Raw genomic sequence first — 20878 nt, 5'->3', positions numbered from 1 at the left:
AGAGAGAGAGAAAGAAAAAGAGAAAGAGAAGGAGAAAAAGAGAAAAAGAAAGAAGGAAGGGAGGGAGGGAGGGATGGAAAGGAGAGAGTGATGGAGGGAGGAAGGAAGGAGCGCATTAACATTTTAATGCAGTTGAATACCTGCTGTACCAAAATACTGAAATTCCCATAGGCACCCTACGTTGATGAGAAAAGCTTTTGACCTCTCTGTGGAAATGGGTTTTGAAAATAATAAATGCATAAGTGCTTGAAAAGTGACTGCTTTAGTAATGTCAATCATGAGAATGAAAAGCATTCAAGATGTGACAATGCAGTTGCACTCCATGGGAGAGACTTTCTATTGGTGCCAATATTTAAAGGCCCATTGACTTCAGTGGAGTTTCACCCTTTAATACAAGAATGTTTGGACTTTGTTGGGTATCACTTGCAGTTACTACAACCACTTTTGTCTTTTAGAGTCCCTCCCCTTCCCAGATAGTCCAAGAAGAAAATTAATGGTAATGGGTGTAGGAATACAAGAAAATGTGCCAAATATTAATTGAACACAAGTCAGGACATTGAAAATTTTGATTCCCACAGCACTGGTTTCAGCATAAAGCCAGCTGAAAATATGACTGTAAAATTTAATAGTGTAAAATAAATTTTCGAAGATTTGGCAGCAGGAAAATGTTGATTTTCAGTTACTTTTTTGGTTTTCTAAGACAAAGAATTAAATTCAACTCTCCAAAGTGGAAAAGCTTATTCCACCCCACCTCCACACAAAAAAAAAACCAAAACAAACCAACAAAATATCATGCTTATAATTTTGAAATATTTGCCTAAATAAGTTTTCATTTTAAAATACCAAATTATTTAAATTTTATTGAAAATGTATATTTTTCCATTTCAATATTTCAATTCAAAACTTGAGACAAAATTGCCTAAAGTGCCTTTCCTCTACCTTAACTTCCATTCTGATTTCAAAGTAGAAAGTAATTTTGAAACACCTCCCATGGGAGGAAAATTTTATTTTTTAACAACTTTACTTCTGTGCATTTAAAATCTCAGCCATTACCCTGAAACTCTGGTGGGGGGAGGAGTTGTACTGAAGTTGGAATAATTCAGTAAAGGCTGAATTATTCTGGTTGTATAAAGTACCAAAGGCACTAGGACCTTCCTCTCTCACTTTGCATTACGGTGGAGGAACCTTGTTTTCAAGGCTATCACCAGATGAAGAACTGGATGCCCTATCCATTAAAAACTATGTGCAAATGAAAAGGATGCAGAGAATGGAAGTTAAAACTCATCTTCAAGCATACCTAAGTTGTAAGCAAGTTCTAATGAAGCTACAGAGGTTTGAACCAAACCCAATATTTGAATACCACTTTGAGAAACTTTACATCCTGATCTGAATGCTGTAAGTACTCCGAATATCTCTCCCAGGCTGAGCAAAACTATAATCATTAGGGAAGGATTCTGTAATTTAATTCCTATGCTACTGAAAATAGTTTCATACACAAATCTTTGGAAGAGCTGAAGTTTTGCATACAGCAATGTTTTTGTGCTAGAATGTAGCATTTGGTTTATGATGGGCCACACCATCTTCAGTAAAGTTGGCGCTCTTACACTAACATTCCCAATACAAAGAAAACCAGTGTAATGGCTCCTCTGCTTTTCAGCAACCAATGCAAATCATATCTCTTGAATATCAAGTACCTTTGATAATCACAAGGATTGCTATTACCTTTCCCTTATCCCAGCATCCTAATAACCTTTCTCCCCATGTCTCCATCAGCACAAGAAGCAGACAGGGTCTGGAGCTGGGGAACACAGATGGGTACAGAAATAAATGGTGACCCAGAAGAACTTTTTGCCCTTCAGCTGCTTGTACTCTATTGATCCTTTCACACTGCCTAGTGTTCGAAGATGTTTTATAATTATGACCATAACAAATCAGGGATTCAAGAGGACTTTCCCCCGAACATCTTAGAGAAGCAATGGACATCAGTTTAAAAGCTATAAAACCAAACCAGCAAATGGTTAAAGCTGCAGATACAAGGCTCTGCTATGCCAACCTCCAGCTCTTTTCACTGAGGCTCCAGAGAAGTGTGGATAAAATTCCCTTCCCAGCCCAACCCAGATATTCAATTATTTGGCTGTTGGAATGAAATGCAAGAAGGAGGGAAAGCTCGATGAACACATCAGCCTAGTGAAATGCAATTAAAAAAGATCCTTAATCAAGCATTTCTGCTTTTAACAGGTCGGGTAATGTATCAAAATCAAAGTCCATTTGCCCAAATCCTTTTGTCCCCCAGATCCAAATCCTGAAATCAGGGAAGCCAAAACCTAGGCGGTGACTTCAATTGCCTGAACTTTGGAACAATACAAACAGTGCAAAATACTGTCTTAATTGGAGTAAATAACCAACAGGCCTAGTCTTTTATCTTTCATATATTTTATTTCCTTCTTCCTCCCCCACCCTCTTCTTCTCATTGTCTGGAAGAGGGAGATTTGTGCACATCACTGTCTTGCAGGGTGCCACTGCTTACTGGAGCCCTCTCTGGCTATTGCTTGTATTGCTTATATACATGCAAGTTGCAGGCTTTTGTATTTTCCCCTGCAGTTTCCCTATTGTCTGAGCATGATTTACCTCTTCATCCCTGTGGCGTTGGTTCATTTCTGCCCTTTCTAATAAATTCTATTAACAATTTTGCCCCAGAGTTTATATTTATGATGTCATGTGTGGACCAGTGTCATCTTTAACAGCATACTGGCTTAAAAAACACCTAGAGATAAGAATTATAGTCTCAATGTTTGCAACACAGGAGGTATTCTCTGAAGCAAAACCTGAGGACATACACTGAATTCTGTCCATGCAGAGCAGCTGCCTGTTAAAGGTACCAAGCAAAATGTTAAAGAGGCTGCACCACATTTCCTTTGTTCCATAATCGCTATAAGAGAGTACCACACTAAAAGACTGTATATATTAATGTATTTCATATTTTTGCATTCATGGGTACAGTGTGCATTTCATAAGCTTTTATGCTATTTTTTCCTGATGAAAGCCCACCTTTCACTGGGCTGAAGAGGAGGGGAGAAGAAACTTTAGTCTTCTATGAATCAAGCCATCACCTTCTGTGGACCAGACTGAGTACCAGCTGCTCAAAAGTGTGGTTTTATTTAAAGTCTCAAATTCAAGTGTATCAGGATGCAGAAATTATTAGCTTACACTATTAAACGGCTCGCTAGTTTACTTAAAAGCAACAACCCAAAAGCTAATTCCAAACATGCTCTTGTGAAAGACAATGAAGTTTGTCACAGATGAGGTTAGATAAAGGTTGTTCACAGAATCTGAGATACAAATAAAATGAAGAAACAACGAAAACAGCACTCACTGTTTTCGCTCAAATGTGTTCAAATAGGCTTTGATTTATAGTCTTCTTAGCCTGATTACCCAGATAGTTAGCATGCCATGCAAAGCTCCAAGTCCAGCTCAGCACTTACATGGCTTCTCAGAATCTGCTGGCAGAAAGCAGTGCATGGACTTAATGGGCAGTTTGTGAATACAGAGGGTTTATACCTGAACTTGTAAACTAGTATTTCCTTTTCCTATTGTAAGAGCAAGGAGATATAGGAAAGATTTAAACTCAGGTTTGCTATCTTTCTGCATTTCCACTTACATAATTGTCTTTCTTTCTTAAAATTTAAAACTTCTACATTGAGATATGTTTCTGCAGGAGGTTTGCTCTTAGCACTTCTTTGAATTTGTCTCTGAGCCCTCCGTAAGTGGAGAGAAATTCAGGGAACAAATCTGACACAAATTTTCTGCAGTCTGCTGCCGTACTTCTTTATCATAGGGCAGAGACTAGTCTCTCAGCCATTCAAATGTCCCCCAGCACAGCCTTTGGCTATAGTCATGGAAGAAATGAAGTTTCAGGAAGACAGCTCCTGAGATAGTTCAGGTAATGAGTACTACGGATTTCAACATGCATGCTTGCATACAGCATACCCACAGAGAAAGGTTATGGAAAGGGTAACAAAATGTTTATTAAAATATTTTATGAACATTTGAATGGGATGACCTGGTCTGATGAGGCCGAGAACTCACTCTGAATGGGTACAGCCTCTTACATATGATAAAAAAAATAAATATAACAGGATCAGGCAGAAAGTCTGTCCGAAGGCTAGACCAAAACAAATGAAATTCAAGGATTTCTCTGTATGCTTTCTCTCCATAGTTAAGAAAAACACTACAGTTCTTTTCTATGCTTTTTCCATATAAAGTGTTCTACATATTTCTGTGTATGTATTCTGTCAATAAACACAAGCTGCAAAGTTGAGATGTCAAACCTGCCCTCCATGGCAGCAATGTACACCTGTTTACCTTGAAACCATCCTAGCTTGCAGTCAAGAAAATTTACCAGTCCAAGATAAATCTCTTACTAGTTTGTAAATGTTGCCATTTAGCAAAGTCTTATGTCAGATTTTGAGGCCAAACTCAAAACACACATCGATCAATAGGCTGGAAAACTCATGTTGATTAAAATGGGAAATCAATTCCAAACTGGGCAGCTATCACTGCAAAATAAAGTTGGAACTTCTCTCTTCTTCCTCTGAAAAGACATTTCTGAAAGATACAGTTTATTTTGCACTGTGTTTATTCCTCAGTATGGTAGAATTTCAGGGTTCTCTAAAATGCTGCCATTAAAAGAGGCAAAAGATTGTAACCTTAAAGTGCAGTACAGCATTGTGACAAATGTGTGAAACCAGTTCTAGAAAGGAAACATGCTGCATCAGAATGCATAATGCAAAATAATTCAATGAGTTCGGAAATAGTCACTTTTCAATAACATAAGGATTATTGCAAACAGTTGAATTCAGGTTAACTTTCAGGACAACTCACTGCATCTGAAGAAAAGCAATAGGCTTGTGTCTTCCTCTCCAGAAGCAAAAGCTAAGCCAAAAAAAGAGGTCCATTCTCCAAGAAGGACTGTATGAATTTGAGGTCTAGGTCAGCGCTCCTATACCACATCTTCAGGATAAGAGATGTGATCTACTGTGTCTGAAACCACACCCCATTGAAAACCACCTTATGTCTCCTCTCAGGGTTAGGCACAACACTGAAAGGAGCCTTCCTGCAAGGTTGAGTTGAGCACAGAGCTTTTGGACTTCATGTCTGATGCCTGCTGGGGCTGGCCGTGACAGCTGAAGAGGTCTGGCTCACCAACCCAACCTCTCCAGTGGTGGCCAGAGAGTTGATGTGACCTGAAGTCAAAGACAGTTTACACCTTCAGTCAGTGATAGGCTGTGAGAGTGAACATCCCTCTGCCCTTCCTTTGCTGCAGAGGGGTGGGCAGCAGTCCGTTGTCCAGGCACACTGTGAATGCAATGGTGATTCAGGGTCCTTGAGGCATGCCAAAAGCTCACCCCCATCACTACACTGAATGCAGGATACTAAAGCACATCTGATGATGCTAACCGTTTTGTGTCATTGCCTGCCAAGACAGAGGAGCAACAGCTCTCTGCTGCAATGTCTGGGTGTGCCAGTGAGCTTCTGGCATTTTAGCTGATTCTAATCCCTCTTCTCCTGATCTGGGAGTTTTGGAGCAGGGAGATATAGATATGTTGTTGTTAATATCAGGGGAGCTGTTACATACCATACAATGAGTAACTGCTGGTTTGTTAGGGTTAGTATTTAAAAAAGGACATGGATCTTTATCTCACAGAGTCAATTTCTATACGTTAGAAGACTTGGAAGGAATATACTTCTTAAGCTTTATTAGATACTTATTTGATGAAGGGTTTCTAATAGGTACAGTATCAGCCATTTCTAGGTATGAGAAAACACTCTGAGACTCACTGTAGCAATTTGTCCATTCCTGAGCTGAGCAGATTTTGGTACACAAAATGAGGGTGAGAATTTACCACCAACATAGACAGGACTGGCATTGCTGGACAATGGTAACACAAATCATCTTACTCTTACATGAGGATACCTCACCTTTGTGCACTCCCCACTGCACAAGTGAACTTCATGGACTAAAGCATCACAAGCACATGAGAACACAGTCCTGGAAAGAGCCGTACAGGGTACTTGCACTTCCAAATCAGAGGATGAAGGATGAGCCCATAAGCTTTTGCCTTGTGTTTTACCACCCAAGAAGGAGCTTTTCAAGTTTTCCCACACAGTGCTGGTCAACGCATTTATGTCTGGAGGCAATCCCATTGCTATTCCAGTCTCAACAGCCTCTTGAATGGAGACTGTAAATGCTGCAAAACGGTTGCTTTTCTTCTGATGAGAATAAAACAGGGACAAGACAAATCATGTCCTCCTGCACAAGCAGTTGGAGTAAATCAGTCATGTATTGTTTTTCTTTGCCAAAGGCTGAGACTGAGGTTCTTTTGTTTCTTTTCCATTTGTTTCTCCCTTTTTCTGTTCCTCCCTACTTTGTGTGGGACACATTCCCCTTGATGGGTATCTGTTTTCAGCTATTTCTTTTTTTTGCTGTGAAGGCAGCCACAGGCCTTCCAAGCTGTGGGCACCAAAAAAATGAGAGCACATCCTTGAAAGACAGCCCAAGAAATCAAATATAAACAAATGTAAGCAATACTTAGAAATGAGAGGAGCTGTGTGGGAACAGCTTCACTTCAGAAGGTTTCTAACTAAAACTATAGCACAAAGAAGTATTCACAATGGCAACTGCAAATTCTGTCAAATCTGTATTTCCTTCAAAATGATATAAACAGAAGATTGTCTGAAGTTCGATTTTTGGGTTCTCATTATCCAAACTTGGGAACAAATAACCACATTATAGAGACAACCACTCCATTTTCCATTCTTTCTTTCCAGTGTTGTGGAAAACAAACCAAGGTGGGAGGAGGCAAGAGGGAAAGGAAGCGCTGCTGTGATGAAAGCTTCACTTCTCATCCCCTTAAATCTGACTTCAACACTACAGTACAAGTCAGTGCTGCTCAAGTGATCTTCTTAGAGAATGAAAGTCTTTTCCTGCACCCTGAGACCTGTACAATTACTGGCTTTCAACAGAGTTTCCAGCAAACAGTCCTCAAAGGTATTTAAGTAGCTAAAGGCAAAGCAATCATTTGCTGGAATTGTCCAAAGTACTAAGGTGACTAGCACTGATTTCTATTGACCAGACTTTACACTTCCAAGCTGTTCAGGGGCTTTATACAAAACCAGTTAGTCGCTGATTTAGCACCTGAATGCCTCTGAGAAGCTCCTTTACATGTGCCTAGCTGACATCAGAGAACGGAATTTAGGTTCCCAAATCCAAAAACTAAAACAAAACAAAGCAAAACAAAAAAATCCCTACAGAGATTATTAGTTATACATAGGTTGTAATTTAGAGAAACAGGTGATAATTGGTAGGCATACACCACAATCTTTTTTCTAAACGCAAACAATACCCTCACGCAGTTTGTTTTCCATTTAAATGTTAATTGCCCCAAAAGCCAATGAGCAAGTTGCTAGTCAGAGGTAGTGCACAACTTTTCATCAACAGAACTTTAACAATTTCAGACCTCGTTGCAGGGTCTTGACTTAGGTTATTTGACACTTTCTGCCCCTGCAGGAGTTTTGTACTTCAATCACGTGATTCCCCAGCAATCTGCAAATAATAGACTATTCTCTGGACTTGTTCCAACAGTTCCATGTCCTTTTTCTGTTGAGGACACCAGAACTGCACACAATGCTCCAAAGTGAGGTCTCATGAGAGTAGAGGGGCAGGATCACCTCCTTTGACCTGCTGGTCACTCTCCTTTTGATGCAGTCCAGGATACAGTTGGCTTTCTGGGCTGCAAGTGCACACTGAACCCGGCTCATGTTCATTTTTTCATAAACCGACACCCCCAAGTCCTTCTCCGCAAGGCTGCTCTGAATCTCTTCTCTGCCCAACCTGTAGCTGTGCCTGGGATTGACTCAACACAGGTGTAGGACCTTGCACTTGTCATGGTTAAACTTCATGAGGTTGGCATCAGCCCACCTCACAAGTGTGTCAAGGTCCCTCTGGATGGCATTCCTTCCCTCCAGGGTATCAACCGAACCACACAGCTTGGTGTCATCGGCAAACTCGCTGAGGGCGCACTCAATCCCACTGTCCATGTCAGCAACAAAGATGTTGAAGAACACCGGTCCCAACACCCATCCCTGAGGGACACCACTCGTTACTGGTCTCCAGCTGGACATTGAGCCATTGACCACAACTCTTTGTGTGCAGCCATCCAGCCAGTTCTTTATCCACTGAGTGGTCCATCCATCAAATTGATGTCTCTTCAATTTAGAGACAAGGATGTTGTGTGGGACAGTGTCGAATGCTTTGCACCAGCCCAGGTAGATGACATCAACTGCTCTACCCCTGTCCATCAGTTCTGCAGCCCCATCATTGAAGGCCACCAAATTGGTCAGGCAGGATTTCCCCTTAGTGAAGCCATGCTGGCTGTCACCAAGCACCTTGTTGATTTTCATGTGCCTTAGCATGCCATCCAGGAGAATCTGCTCCAAGATTTTGCCAGGCAGAGAGGTGAGACTGACTGGTCTGTAATTCCCTGGGTCATCCATTCTCCCCTTCTTGTACTCTTCCCTGTACTCATCCCTGTACTCTTCCCATGCCACCTGTCCTTGCTTCCACCTTTTATAAGCCTCTTTTTTCATTTGAATTTTCCTCAGCAGCTCCTTATCCATCCAAGGAGGTCTCCTGGCCCTCCTGCTGCACTTCCTTCTGGTTGGGACGCAACACTCCTGAGCTTGGAGCAGGTGATCATTAAATATCAACCAAAAGATGACCACAGAAACATGTTTCAGCAGTTCCATTTTTACTTCTGTTAATTAATGATGGAAGTGTGTTCCTGGAGTTGTCTACCCGAGAAATCACATTTTTTTAAAGAGTAAAAAATGCTGAGCTCAGGTATTTTGTTATGCAGAATATATGTCTAAAGTGGATATAGAAGTTAAATACCTTCCAGCGAGAATGGAAAAGCCTCATCGTTTTGCCCCAACTGCTATTGTGGAAAATGGGAAACCTGTTAATCAACAAGTCAATGCTGAAAAAAAATATTTGAAGAATATTACAGAAAATTTCAGAATATTACCAACTGTGTTACTTTTATCTCTGACAACATTTTTAATGTCTGTTAGGTTCCACTTGCTGCTGGCCTACCCTGCTGCCATTATGCTGGCTCCAGGCATAGAATAACCCATTGCTATCCACAGCCTCCCTGCACTGAGCAGATCTGCAGACTTGCAAAGCCAAGCACACAGTCTCCTGCAGGACACAAACTACTAAACCACTCTCAAAAGTCAGTCTCAAAGGCCTGTCAGCCTTAATTCCTCAGAGACACCTCACGGCAAGAGGTGAGATGTTACAGACAGCTGAAAGACAACATAGCTCATACTGCAACTGTGATAAATACTATAGTGTCTTCTTATTGTGGAAAACTGTATTCCTGACAATTTTCTCCAAAATTCATCTTTAGGTGGGTCTATGCTCAGGCCTAACTGTATTTTATGCGCTCATGCTTTTTAATAATGATGCACTTCCCTGGTGATGAACTCAAGGAAATTAGAAATAGGGTTTATGACACAATTTTGGCTAAAATCTTATTTGATTTACTTCTGATTTTCTCATATTTTAGTATTTATTGGACTTAAAATTTATCATTTTACTCTTATTGATACTACCTTGCTTCCTTGGAATCTGTATTTTTTATTTAGCCAAAACACTCACTGACACAAAAGGAATAAATCCAAGGCCCAATCCTGGTCCCATGTTTAGGCTTATAATGAGGACGTTTTCACAGTGGATTACTTTTTTTTCCCCATTCAGCTTAAATACAAGTACTATCAATTTAACCTCTGTCATGTTATTTTCTGATTTTGCTTTCACACACTTGTGCAGGTTTCTGTATTTAAAATAACGTCCATAGAACTTAGTACGCAGCACAAAGCTTAAAAGGCATAATTTAATCGTTACAACATAAATGGCACTATTTGTCATTTTATGTATTACTGATATAGCTACATATTTCAGTGCCAAAATAGTGTTATGTATTTCTGATACAGATGTATTGTCAAGTGACAAACTGAATGTAGTGATTCCACTGAGGTCACACATACTAAAAAAGCACATTTGTTTTTTTTACCTTACTAATTTCCTAATTGCAGAGAATGTTTGTGCATATATTTAATTTAATTTAATTTTTCATAAGCCCTTAAGTGTGTTCTTCAAATGAAGCCTGTGTTTGGGCTTGATGTTGACAGTGCATTCCTGACCAATTTACATAAGAGAACACTAACTGAATTTTGACACCAAACTCTTCCCTGAGAGTGTATGTTTCATGCTGTTCTGCCTTGTAACTCTGTCTCTATAGTAGAAATGCATACTTTGGATCTTTGTTCTTCAGGTCTCCTGTAACATCCACTATTCAGCCAGAAGCATGTTTCACGTGTTGCATTTCCAGGTGATAAAACACTCACGCTATTCCTAACTTAAAGGTCAGAGCCCAAGCTGCTCTTTCTTGCAGTTGCATTTCCAGCATTTAGATGCTCAGAGCAAGTAATATACCAAATAATTCAGGTCACAGAACAACATTCTGTATGATGAAATGCAAGTGTTTTGCTGGAAGCATGATTTCTTGCCTTTTTTTATTAGATGTAAATGGGCTTCATGGACAGATTGAGACTGTAAAACAAGTAACTTCTGGGGCAAAAAGTGATCTTATAAGTAAGTTCACCTCTACACTAAATATGAAAACATTGCTTTCTTTCCAACTCTTAATTTTTGAGGTAGAAACACAGACTTTTCAAGATGAAGGCTTCTACCTTTGGGAGAATTTCTTCCATCTGGTTGGAAAACAAAACAAAACAGCAGGTCTCCTGAGTCTCAGAATGAGGAGCAGGATTTAAAAAAATCTAATTTCTTATGAACTTTTTCCCTATTACATTTTATTTGCCGGCAAAGGAAATATGTAACCACATATTGACAAAAATATCTGAGACTCAAAGTCTTATGGTCTGGGAGAGACATCAGCTTGTTAACGAAACTCAAATGCAAAATGAAATAGACTACCAATGTATGAGGCTTATGTTTCTGACACATAAGATAATAAACAATTATGCACACAGATTTTTAATGGTGACAGCAATAAGGGATTAAAGCATGCAATCAAGCTACAGAAATATTTAGATGATAAAATATACCTTCATATATCTTTTTACCTTTATTCAGGCAATCTCTCTTTCATACATTTACCCCTAGCCAATAAAATGTCTCCACAGTAAAGCACATCATGGGATCAGGACAACCAGTAAATATAGTATGTATATCCTTACTGTAATCTCAACCTCCTTCATATTTGGCTTTCAGCACCTAAAGATTTTTGGTTTTCAGTATCTGAAGGTCCTGAAGTGAGTGCCCTGTTAAGCCTCCCAATCTCTGCATACTGGCTACCAATGAACATCAAGACTGGCAGTTCAGTTTGGAGAATCAGGTTTTCCCTCTCAGCCTGGATTTCACTAAGATTGAACAATTTTTCTGCTCTACATTCTGGCTGTTGAGGCCATGTGTATTTTATAGGAAAATTAGTTGCTTACAAATTATTAGCTCTGCCAACTTCGGGGATTGATGGAATATCTCCAGGTTTAGGGCTTAGTTGGTTGAGAAACCACTGCAGCAGCCTTTCTTCTGTGGTCACTCAGATATAAAAGCCTTTCAAAAGGGATGGAAATGCTGACAGAGTGTTTCCCTTGTGTGACCTTTCTACTGTACTCAGGGACCAGCTCAGTATACTTTTTAACCCTTAATGTGTGCTAAAAATTACCCCTTTTCTTCAAAACTGTAGAAAACTGTAGGGTGACAGGTACAACCAGCAACATGCTATAATTTGTTACATGGGAAATGAAGTCAAATGGAGATATTTCCCCTATTTCCCTCCCTGTATGCTCACACTCCCTCCATGTCACCCCATTGCCATGCCTGCCTGATTCCTGTGCACAGCTGCAGTGGTTGGGCTCAATGATCTTAAGGGTCCTTTCCAACCTAAATGAAGCTATGCTATGCAATGAGGTTGTCTGGGGCAGGCAGTCTGCTCCTTGTGCATTGCTATTATCTACAGGACACCATGCATGCAGGATAAGGAGCATGTGGAACAAATCTGCTGCTCCAGGTCAGAGGCCTTGCAGATCCCTACAGTGAAGAAGCTCTCTCCATGAATTTTCCTTTTTGCATGCAGCTTTTGTATCACCAGGTTCTCATATCCCTGCTGTGCAGTGAAAGCCCATGTACCCACCAAGGAAATGTGCACTGGGGCCAGGCTCGCCTGTGGGACTCCTGGGGTAAGGATGCCCAAGAAGCAGAAAGCGGGTCACCACATCTCCTCCTTCTGTTGAACCTACCCTAGAAGTATAGACAACTACTTCCTTTTTTCTTATTAAATTACATGTTGCTAGTGATTCAAGGGCTGGGGAGAAGGCTGTCAGCCTACTCCAAAATAAAGCAAAACCAGACGGCTTTGCAGGGTATGAGTAGTCAGAGCCACAGAAACAACTGCATATTAAAGTACAAGTAGCTGCACCTTTCCACAACCAACCAGGGAGAAAAAAATTCAACTTGGTGGGTTCTGGTATCTGGCTACTCCCTTCTGCTCTCTGTGGTGGCCTTGCCAGGGCTTTCTCCCCAGTCTGGCAAAGCAGGGCCAGCTCTATGCCCTATCTGCTGCTGCCATGCTTAAAGCTCCAAAATCAGGAAACTGAGTTTAAAAAGAATCACAACGTAATAAACATGAAAAACAAATCCAGATTTTTTTTTCCCATTTCCTCAGCCTTCTGGGGTCTGGTTCACATTCTCAAGCTTTTCTTCACATTCTTCTCATTCTAAAATGAAATCTGACATCATCACCAGATTCCCAAGACCCATGGCTTTAAAGAGAAAAGTCCAGTACTGTGGGAGTTGCGATAAAATGATAAAAATAACTGTCTTATTCCTTTTCTCCCTTAAAAGTCATTCAAGACAGTGACGAGCTGAAGCAGATCCTTTCTGCAGCATTCCCACCTAATGGGGACAACTGAAGTCTAGCTATGTATATATTTAAAAGAAATCTATAGTTAAAGAACAAAGAAAGACAGAAAAAGTCTGAGATCAACCTTAACTAAATTGTGTAACAATCCCTAAAATGTAAATGAAAATTCATAATCATACATCAAAAAGATTAGTGTTCAAAATGGGATAGAAGAGGGATCTCAAATCTTCTGCCTTCAAAATCAGCATCACATCTGCGGTTAGCAATTTTACTCTGGAACTGCAAATTTTTTTACTGATCATTTTTACAGATCAGCAAAATAAATCAAAATTATTTATAAACATTATTTCTAACTCGTAAACTGCTGCAGACTTCCCTAACAGAGGCCAACTGCCAGCACAATAATTATTATCTAAACTGCATATTCGCACTCCCAAACTGCAGAAATATAGATCAAATATGAAGACTATTTCATGAAAATACCCTAATTTCCCATCTGAAAGCCACAATCCTGTAATGCAATCCATAATGCAATGGCTGTATGCATGGCCAGCCACCGAAAACGTCACACCACTAAACAACCCACTGACTAACCAACAAGCCTGCCCAGAATGCTGTTTTTCATCATTGATAATACTTTTAGGGATCAAATTGAGTGAGTTGCAAGTATGAATTACCTGGAAATTGCAAACTGATGTCAGTGATGTTGCTGTTTATCTGCCCTGGGTGACCTGAAAGCTGGAGCTTGCAAACCTCTACAGGAAAGAGCAAAACTCCAGCATTCCTTTCAGCTCCACCCAGACAATCACAGTGACTTTGTGGTGCTGGGGTGGGGGTTGCGGAGGTGAGATTCAGAGAACAATTTATTCTCAAAATCCCAAAACCACCTGCAAGCAGTTTCTCATCCAGGTTCTGCCCTGAGAATCTCAACCTGAGTACATCCACTAATGTTTTATGCATGCCCTCCCCCCAGATTTTGCTTTTCACATTACCAACAATGAAGCAATCTTATTTACTGACTGCATTTCCATCATTAACCATAGAAACGTAATAGTAATGGGCAGATGATACATTCCAAGTAATAGGCTGCAGACTAAGTGATGAACAAAGTCCATAGCCATTCATGAGGAAAATGGGTTTGTTTTTTCCATCCTGTTTGAACAGGTCTGGTTGGCTCAGTTGGCAACTTTATCAACTACAATTTCTGTGTGGAAATATAGAAGACTAACTTTTGAAATACCATTGTATTAATGAAAATACCATATAGCTTAGGTGCTGTGACAGCTCACAGATTAGTGAAGCTAACCATCTAGCAATAGTTAGCATCTATGCCCTCAAGATACTACATCATCCAGTTGATTTCAGGGGATAAAAATCTTTGCAAAGTTCAACATCCACGCAAGTTTTCGGCATCTGGCAATGTTACTTCACTACAAAGTTATGCCCCAATTTTAAACAGCAACAACTGAACAGTGCTGGTAACTCCCAGGCATAAGGTTTGCAGGCCAATGCTCAAACACAACAGGGTTTATAATGACTTAAGTGCAAAGAATGTTTCACCATGTCCATCCTGAAGTCTCTTTCTCACACATCTGAAATCGAAGTTGTCACTGTTAGACAAGTAATGTCAAAAAGAAAATGCTTTTTGATTTCACACTAAAAGGAACCAAGAAGTCAGGTACATGTCTGAAACATGTCTGTGCACCACAGACTGTAAATTTTCTAGGTGGAAACATTCAAGGTACTAAAATGGCAGATGAACCTACCAGCCAGCAACAACCAAAGGTACATGGTAGGGAAAGTAAAAGCCAGGAGTGCTGGGATAGGGTATCAGACAAACATCAACTGCTGCCGAAGGACTGAAGAAGCATCAGTGGGTTTGCTGGCGAGGAAAACAGATAGTTAAGATGATGAGCAGCTGGAGTGGGAAATATCAGCCAATCCCAGTTGGAAGATGAACAGTAATTTTCTACCATTACCTCAATTAGAGATACAGAACGTTTTTGCTGGAACCTGGGACAGAAATTCACTCCTTCAGAGCAATGACTAGAATCTGAACCCTCAAGTCTTCATCAGTTTGCTTTTCCCACCTTGAAAGCTGTCTCTCAAGAGGAGGAGAGTTTCTATAACTTTTAGCCTGAGACTCTTTAGAAGCCATCACTCTTCAGGATTTAGTTACGCAATAGTGAGAATATCAGTTTACTGATACACTGATGGAATTTCCAACTAAATGGATCACAATCAACTTTTTAATTTTCTTTTAAACACATATACTTCTAAGACTTCACAATGGAGCTTGATACACTGTATTCAGAAATGGTTATCTGTAGGCACATCAAAATATGGCTTAAATTAGTAACAAAAAAGAAACTCTGCTTGCAACTGACAGCAGACATACTCCTTCAACTTCTGTGAAAACTGCAATACAATCTGCATGCAGTTTCACCTAGTTCAAAGTCTCACCTCCTTCTATAGACCAATATAGGCTAAATATGTAAGAAATTTTTCCAGCATGACTATCAGTGATTGCCATGTTTAATACTAGCAGACAATGGAACTTATACCAGATAGGAAATAAAAATAAATGTTAATTATCTTGCTGGGTATGAGAAAACAGATGACATTTGGAGCTAGCATTATTGTAAACAGGAAAAAGGTATGAAAGCTACTTAACTTAGAGGTTTATAAATACCAGATATACACAGCAGGAGGAGGCTGGCAGCTTAAGAAAGGAGAAGTGCAACTCTGTAATAATAAGCGAATGAGAAAAACAGAAAGAGAGCGTATGCGAAATTTCTGGGAAGACCCACTTTTGTCTGAGACAATTTTAATTATGTTTTTTATTGGACAGATGCTCAGTGTGGTAGGAGAAATCTGTCTTGATTTATACACTAACATAGTTTACCTGATTCTCTTTCCTAAGGCAACAAAAACGCACAGATTGGGACCACCATGGCAATGTGGCAAAATGCAGAGGATCAGCCCCACAACCCTCCCCAGAGCACCATAGCAAAGCACTGAGCCATATCCTGCAAACATTTATGCCCAAACTGAACTTCATGTACTGTGATTAATTTCCCTGACAACATGTGGGTTTCATTGCAGCACAAAAAACCAAACACAGACTTACGTATTTTTAGGATCAGGACCTACTTAGCACTAGTCAGGCGTGATTTAATACGTCTGTACTTGATGTGCAGCTTACAAAATGTGAGAGAATTCTGTGTTTTGGTAGTTTGGGTTTTTCCCAGAACAGTGTGTATATTGTTTCAACATTAATGATGAAAGTTGCATTCTCTGCACTGATGTTTATTTAAACAATTATTATGTTGTCTAATGCAGCTGGGAATGGAGGTACAGTAGCCTCATATTTAAAAGCATGGCCTTCTATAGAACATTAGAGAGCTCTAGTGGGCATGTTGCCCATTTCTGATTCCCTAGTGGCTTCTATTCTTCCCAGGAATTAATGTTCTATTTAGAATGTATCTGTACAACATTTTCCCTGTGTTGGTCAAGTATCAACAATTCAGTTATTACTTTATGCGTACTACTGTGTATGCTAGGCCAGATTGTTCAAATACCCTTTGGTAGAAGAGATGATGAAGCATTTCTAATCCCAGAATAGTGCCACAAAAAAAAAGGGCTACATCAGGGATGTACAATAAAAAGGCAGGAAAAGACTTTCTGTTGAGTTACTAAGTTGCAGGAACTCCTGTGGATTGTGTTTCATGCAACAATCAAGATGTAGATCAGCATTAATATTCACAAGATATGTATATAGTTCAGCATCAGTCTTTGCAAAACTGGAAGTCATGCATACACATATGCATACATAACCTCATGCACAGATCAAGAAATATTCCTATTATGGCATTTAAGCTATTTGCAAAGTTGGGAGGCAATGGCTTCAAACCCTGTCAGTAAGCCCCTACAGTACAATTTCAATCAGTATCATTCAGGATAGGATACAGATGGGATGTAGTATCCCTTAGCTGCAAGCCCAGTGCTCACCAGTTATACTGGGAATCTCTAGAGTGACTTCCCAGAGAATTAGTTCAGACTTACAGTGACGATTCAGAAACGTTTATACATTCGCACACAAATAAAATAAGGAAAAAGAGATAGGAACAACCTTCTCTGAAACAAGTAAAGACCTTCATGTCCTGATGAAAAATAGTAAAGAATGCATTTACTATTAATTACAATATTCTTCAGGTATTTTTTCAGTTATCTATTCCAATGCTAAACACTGGTTCCAAAATCAACATTTCATATGTGCAGCTCTAAAACTGTCGCTAGGTTTGAAAAGTAGCATCTGAAGTTAGGGATACTCTTTTTTAATTATTCATGGTTAATTATGATTAACTCAGTATTTTTTCACCATTCACTATGAACTTCTAACTGAGCATGAAAGAATTTGCATGTGACATATATTGTCCATCATGCAACCTTCTGCTTCACTTTTAAATATTCAACATGTTTTCCAGCTGTAGAGGTTGAATTGTACAATGAAATTAAAAGAATTGAAGTTTTAAACTTTATAATTCTTATAACTTTACAAATACTCACATTTCAAAGTTAGGTTATGTTCATTGCCAATAAGATCAATTTAAAAGCAGCACATATTTAATAATACTGACTTCTGCTTCTGACCCAGGATTTGTTTTCTTCCAAAAACATATTCAGTGCACAAGACTGTCCAAAGACCACTGAAATCAATGGAAAGGCCACTAGTGACTTTGATGGAATATGGACTGGGCTTTGAGTGTAACACTGCTGAGTTTATTGACTTCATTGACAAGGGCTGAATTTGGATTTGAGAGATGTAAAGCGGTTCATACAATGTACCTTTAACAAAAGGCATGCATTTTAACCCCACCCTTCCACTCCAGGAATTTAGAGAATTTTGTTCTGTTTGCTCTGTTAAGAAGCCCCAGCACTTACACAGGTAAAATGACTGAAACACATACAGTTTCTTGTACTTACAGGTGTCTGTCTTGAGCTGATTGTTGGTAATTCCAAAATACTGAGGATTTTCAATGACAGGAATCTTCGTCATCCCAATGATGACTGCGTCAGGACCCCCCTCAGAAGAAGAAGGAGTGTTACTGCCATTTGAGATGTGGTGGAGGGGACTGGCTGAATCATCATCATTGCTGATAACTGAAGAAGGACCTAGAGTTAGAAACAAAGATTTTCCTGTAACTTGGCACATGGTTCCTTTCCCTCAGATAATTTCTTGTTTTGTTTTTTTTTTGGGAGGTTTTCTTGGACCGGTTTGTCCTCCATTCCCATAGTCAACAGCAATCTTTGTGTGCCTTGTTGACCTTACCTCAGGAATTTTATGTCTGCTTGCAGATAGAGAACCATGGGATTTTTCTATTAAGCATTGGAATGTGAAGCAAATTTTTGGACTGGTAGATCACTGAGGCTAAATACATCAGGATCTGTATTGTGTTACTGGGAATGACCACCAAATTTGCTGAAATCTTTCTGTCATTCTCAGAAATAAGCTTTGAAATACACACATTAACTTTTTACCATATACCCTGCTTGGATCACAAAGCAATAATTGCCAGAAATCCAGGGAATGCCTGCCCTCCCTTTGAGGTGGCCTTATAACAAGACAAGACACACGGGAGATAGGCTCATCCTGATGCAGGAAGCTGGATTTCTGAAAGTCAACACAGTCAAAATCCAAGGGACAATTTGAACATAAGCTGTAGAGCTGATGCTGAGAAGAGTAGTGGGAAAGACATATCCCACCCCATCCATACCTCAGCCTATTCACCTTCCAGAAAAAGGTCTATTTTTATCAGTAACTCAGTGTTAGTTTTGTTTTCACTCTGCACTTTATATTTTTAATGAAAGTGCCACAGAGATAAAACCTCCTAAAAAAAAGTCTTGTTTAGCAGTGTCCCATTTCTGTGAGTTGCAGGGGCCTTTGATCTGACAACAAGATCAGCACAAATGACAACTGCACTCTTGCCAACTAACCCTGCCATTTAAATTCCACATTACATCTTACAGTTTACATCCAGTATTCAAAGAAAACCAGAATCACCATTTAGCAGCAACAACACTTTGCCTAATCTCCCCACTGAAGAGCCAGCAGAGCTCACACACGTCACATTTCACTTTGTTTGCCATTCATGTTAACCAGGGGTTTTGGGGTAGCATTCATCTTCTAACTGTAACAACCAAAGACAATGCTGGAAACAGATGACAAAATTCACCCTCTGGAAGTGCCTATTCTGGAATGGTATCCTTAGATGGCACCTGTGTTTACCCTGTGGGCAGCAGTGACAGCTGCCCCTCAAAGAAGGGATGACTAAAAGCTGTGTTTACTCTGGGTCAGCAGTCACCCCATTGCAAAATGTTGGAGCCCCTCATGCTGAGTTTTAGGTTGGACAAAAGGAACAGCGCAGAGGCAAGACAGAGCTGAGCAACTCCCCACATAGCATTTGTGTCTGTGGCAAGATGGGGGGTGTGAAGGGGAGAGAGAACAAGAATGGAGAACATCAGTAGGTCCTGTACACACAGCATTGAGGACCTGCAAGAAGATAGGCAGGATCCACCACAGCGCACACAGAGTTAAGGAGGAAGATGAGTACTAGGACAGTCCCAGACACAGCAGCCGAGAAAGGGCAGCTTTAAAGAAAAGAAACTCTTACTCTTTTGTGGCTCACTGTATCATTAAGAAAAACACTTCATCATCGCATGGCATGGCTAACAGGAATAAAACTTAAATAATTTGTCATGTGGCTATTCAACCTTAGAGACTCAAGTGTATGCCCACAGCTTTCCTTTCTCCCCAGTTGGTTTAATGGTGCATGAGGGAAATGTTCTCATAATTTGAAAAGTACTTCCCTCCATGGCCTGAAACATTAGAGGTAATTTTTCAAATACCTTGCACTTCACTAGAAACTCACTGTTGACAAATATAAGTGAAGCCTAGATCTCTGCAATTTATAAAGTGAAATGTTAATATCAAGTCTGGTTTTGCCATTACTGATCACCCAGGTCCTTGAACGACTGATTCTACTAGGAAAGCTGCCAGGATTAAGAGTTGTTGGTGGTGATTTCCCTAATGAAGTGCAGAGCCTAATAAATTGTGAGAAAGGGTCCCTCAGACGGCACACAAGATACTACATGAAGTGACAACACATTTTTCAGGTGCATGAGAATTGTGTTCAGAAGATCAGAGTGAAAACCCATTTAAAACTCCATCCTATTTTGACAGACATTTTTATGCCTCTAAACTTTCTGATGGTCAAGCTAATGGATACAAAAAGCAGGCTGGCAAATAGACATTTTCTTGCAAAAATAAAGTCCTTTTATAATAATAAAAGTTTAGTATGAGGGTTAAATCCCCCACCTTAGAGCAAATGGCTCTGTAATTTAACAGAGGAATGTCCTTTTCAGCCCTGCTGTTCTCTGCTGCAAAGAAGGAAAATTTTTTGTCATTGTTTGCTTCCACCACACATGCAGTGATGGCAGGGTAAAGTGACCATTACCATTTCAAGGTGTTAAAGTGGGATAATGAATAGAAACTCATTCTGTTCATCAAATCATTTCCGCACTACTCCAAGACCCAATTTTGCATAGTGGACTAATTTTTCAATCAGTATAAAGCACAAAGTGCTGTAGGTGAAAAGTAGACAATTGTTCTGTAAATCTATTTAGTCAGTTAGGCTAACTTGTAAAAACTAGTCTTCCATGTGGTATGAAGCAGGCTAAAAGCATATTCAGCTCCCTGATGTAGGTGAGGAAAGCCTGGAAAATGATGTGATTTCCAAAGCAATTCCTATCAGTATGAAACAGTTTAGGACAAATTCAACTCTCGAAACCTTGTGCTGTGTCACTTAGTG

The 20878-nt window shown here is 39.8% G+C and overlaps 1 protein-coding gene across 3 annotated transcripts in view; it reads right to left on the bottom strand.

The window, feature by feature from the left end:
- The window catches only part of NTRK2 (neurotrophic receptor tyrosine kinase 2), a 217519-nt gene that overhangs the window by 81351 nt on the left and 115290 nt on the right, over nt 1-20878 (bottom strand). For all 3 annotated transcript variants that reach the window (XM_061456280.1, XM_061456281.1, XM_061456282.1), the window contains one exon: nt 17994-18182. In XM_061456280.1, coding sequence (XP_061312264.1) covers nt 17994-18182 — 189 coding nt within the window. The remainder of the gene's footprint in view (nt 1-17993; nt 18183-20878) is intronic.

The sequence above is a fragment of the Pezoporus flaviventris genome, unplaced genomic scaffold (genome assembly GCF_033815535.1).
Source record: "Pezoporus flaviventris isolate CSIRO_AGI_PZ_B2104156 unplaced genomic scaffold, CSIRO_AGI_Pfla_v1 ptg000022l, whole genome shotgun sequence".
In the NCBI taxonomy this organism is placed as follows: Eukaryota; Metazoa; Chordata; class Aves; order Psittaciformes; family Psittacidae; genus Pezoporus; species Pezoporus flaviventris.
This window is presented reverse-complemented; position numbering and strand designations above follow the sequence as displayed.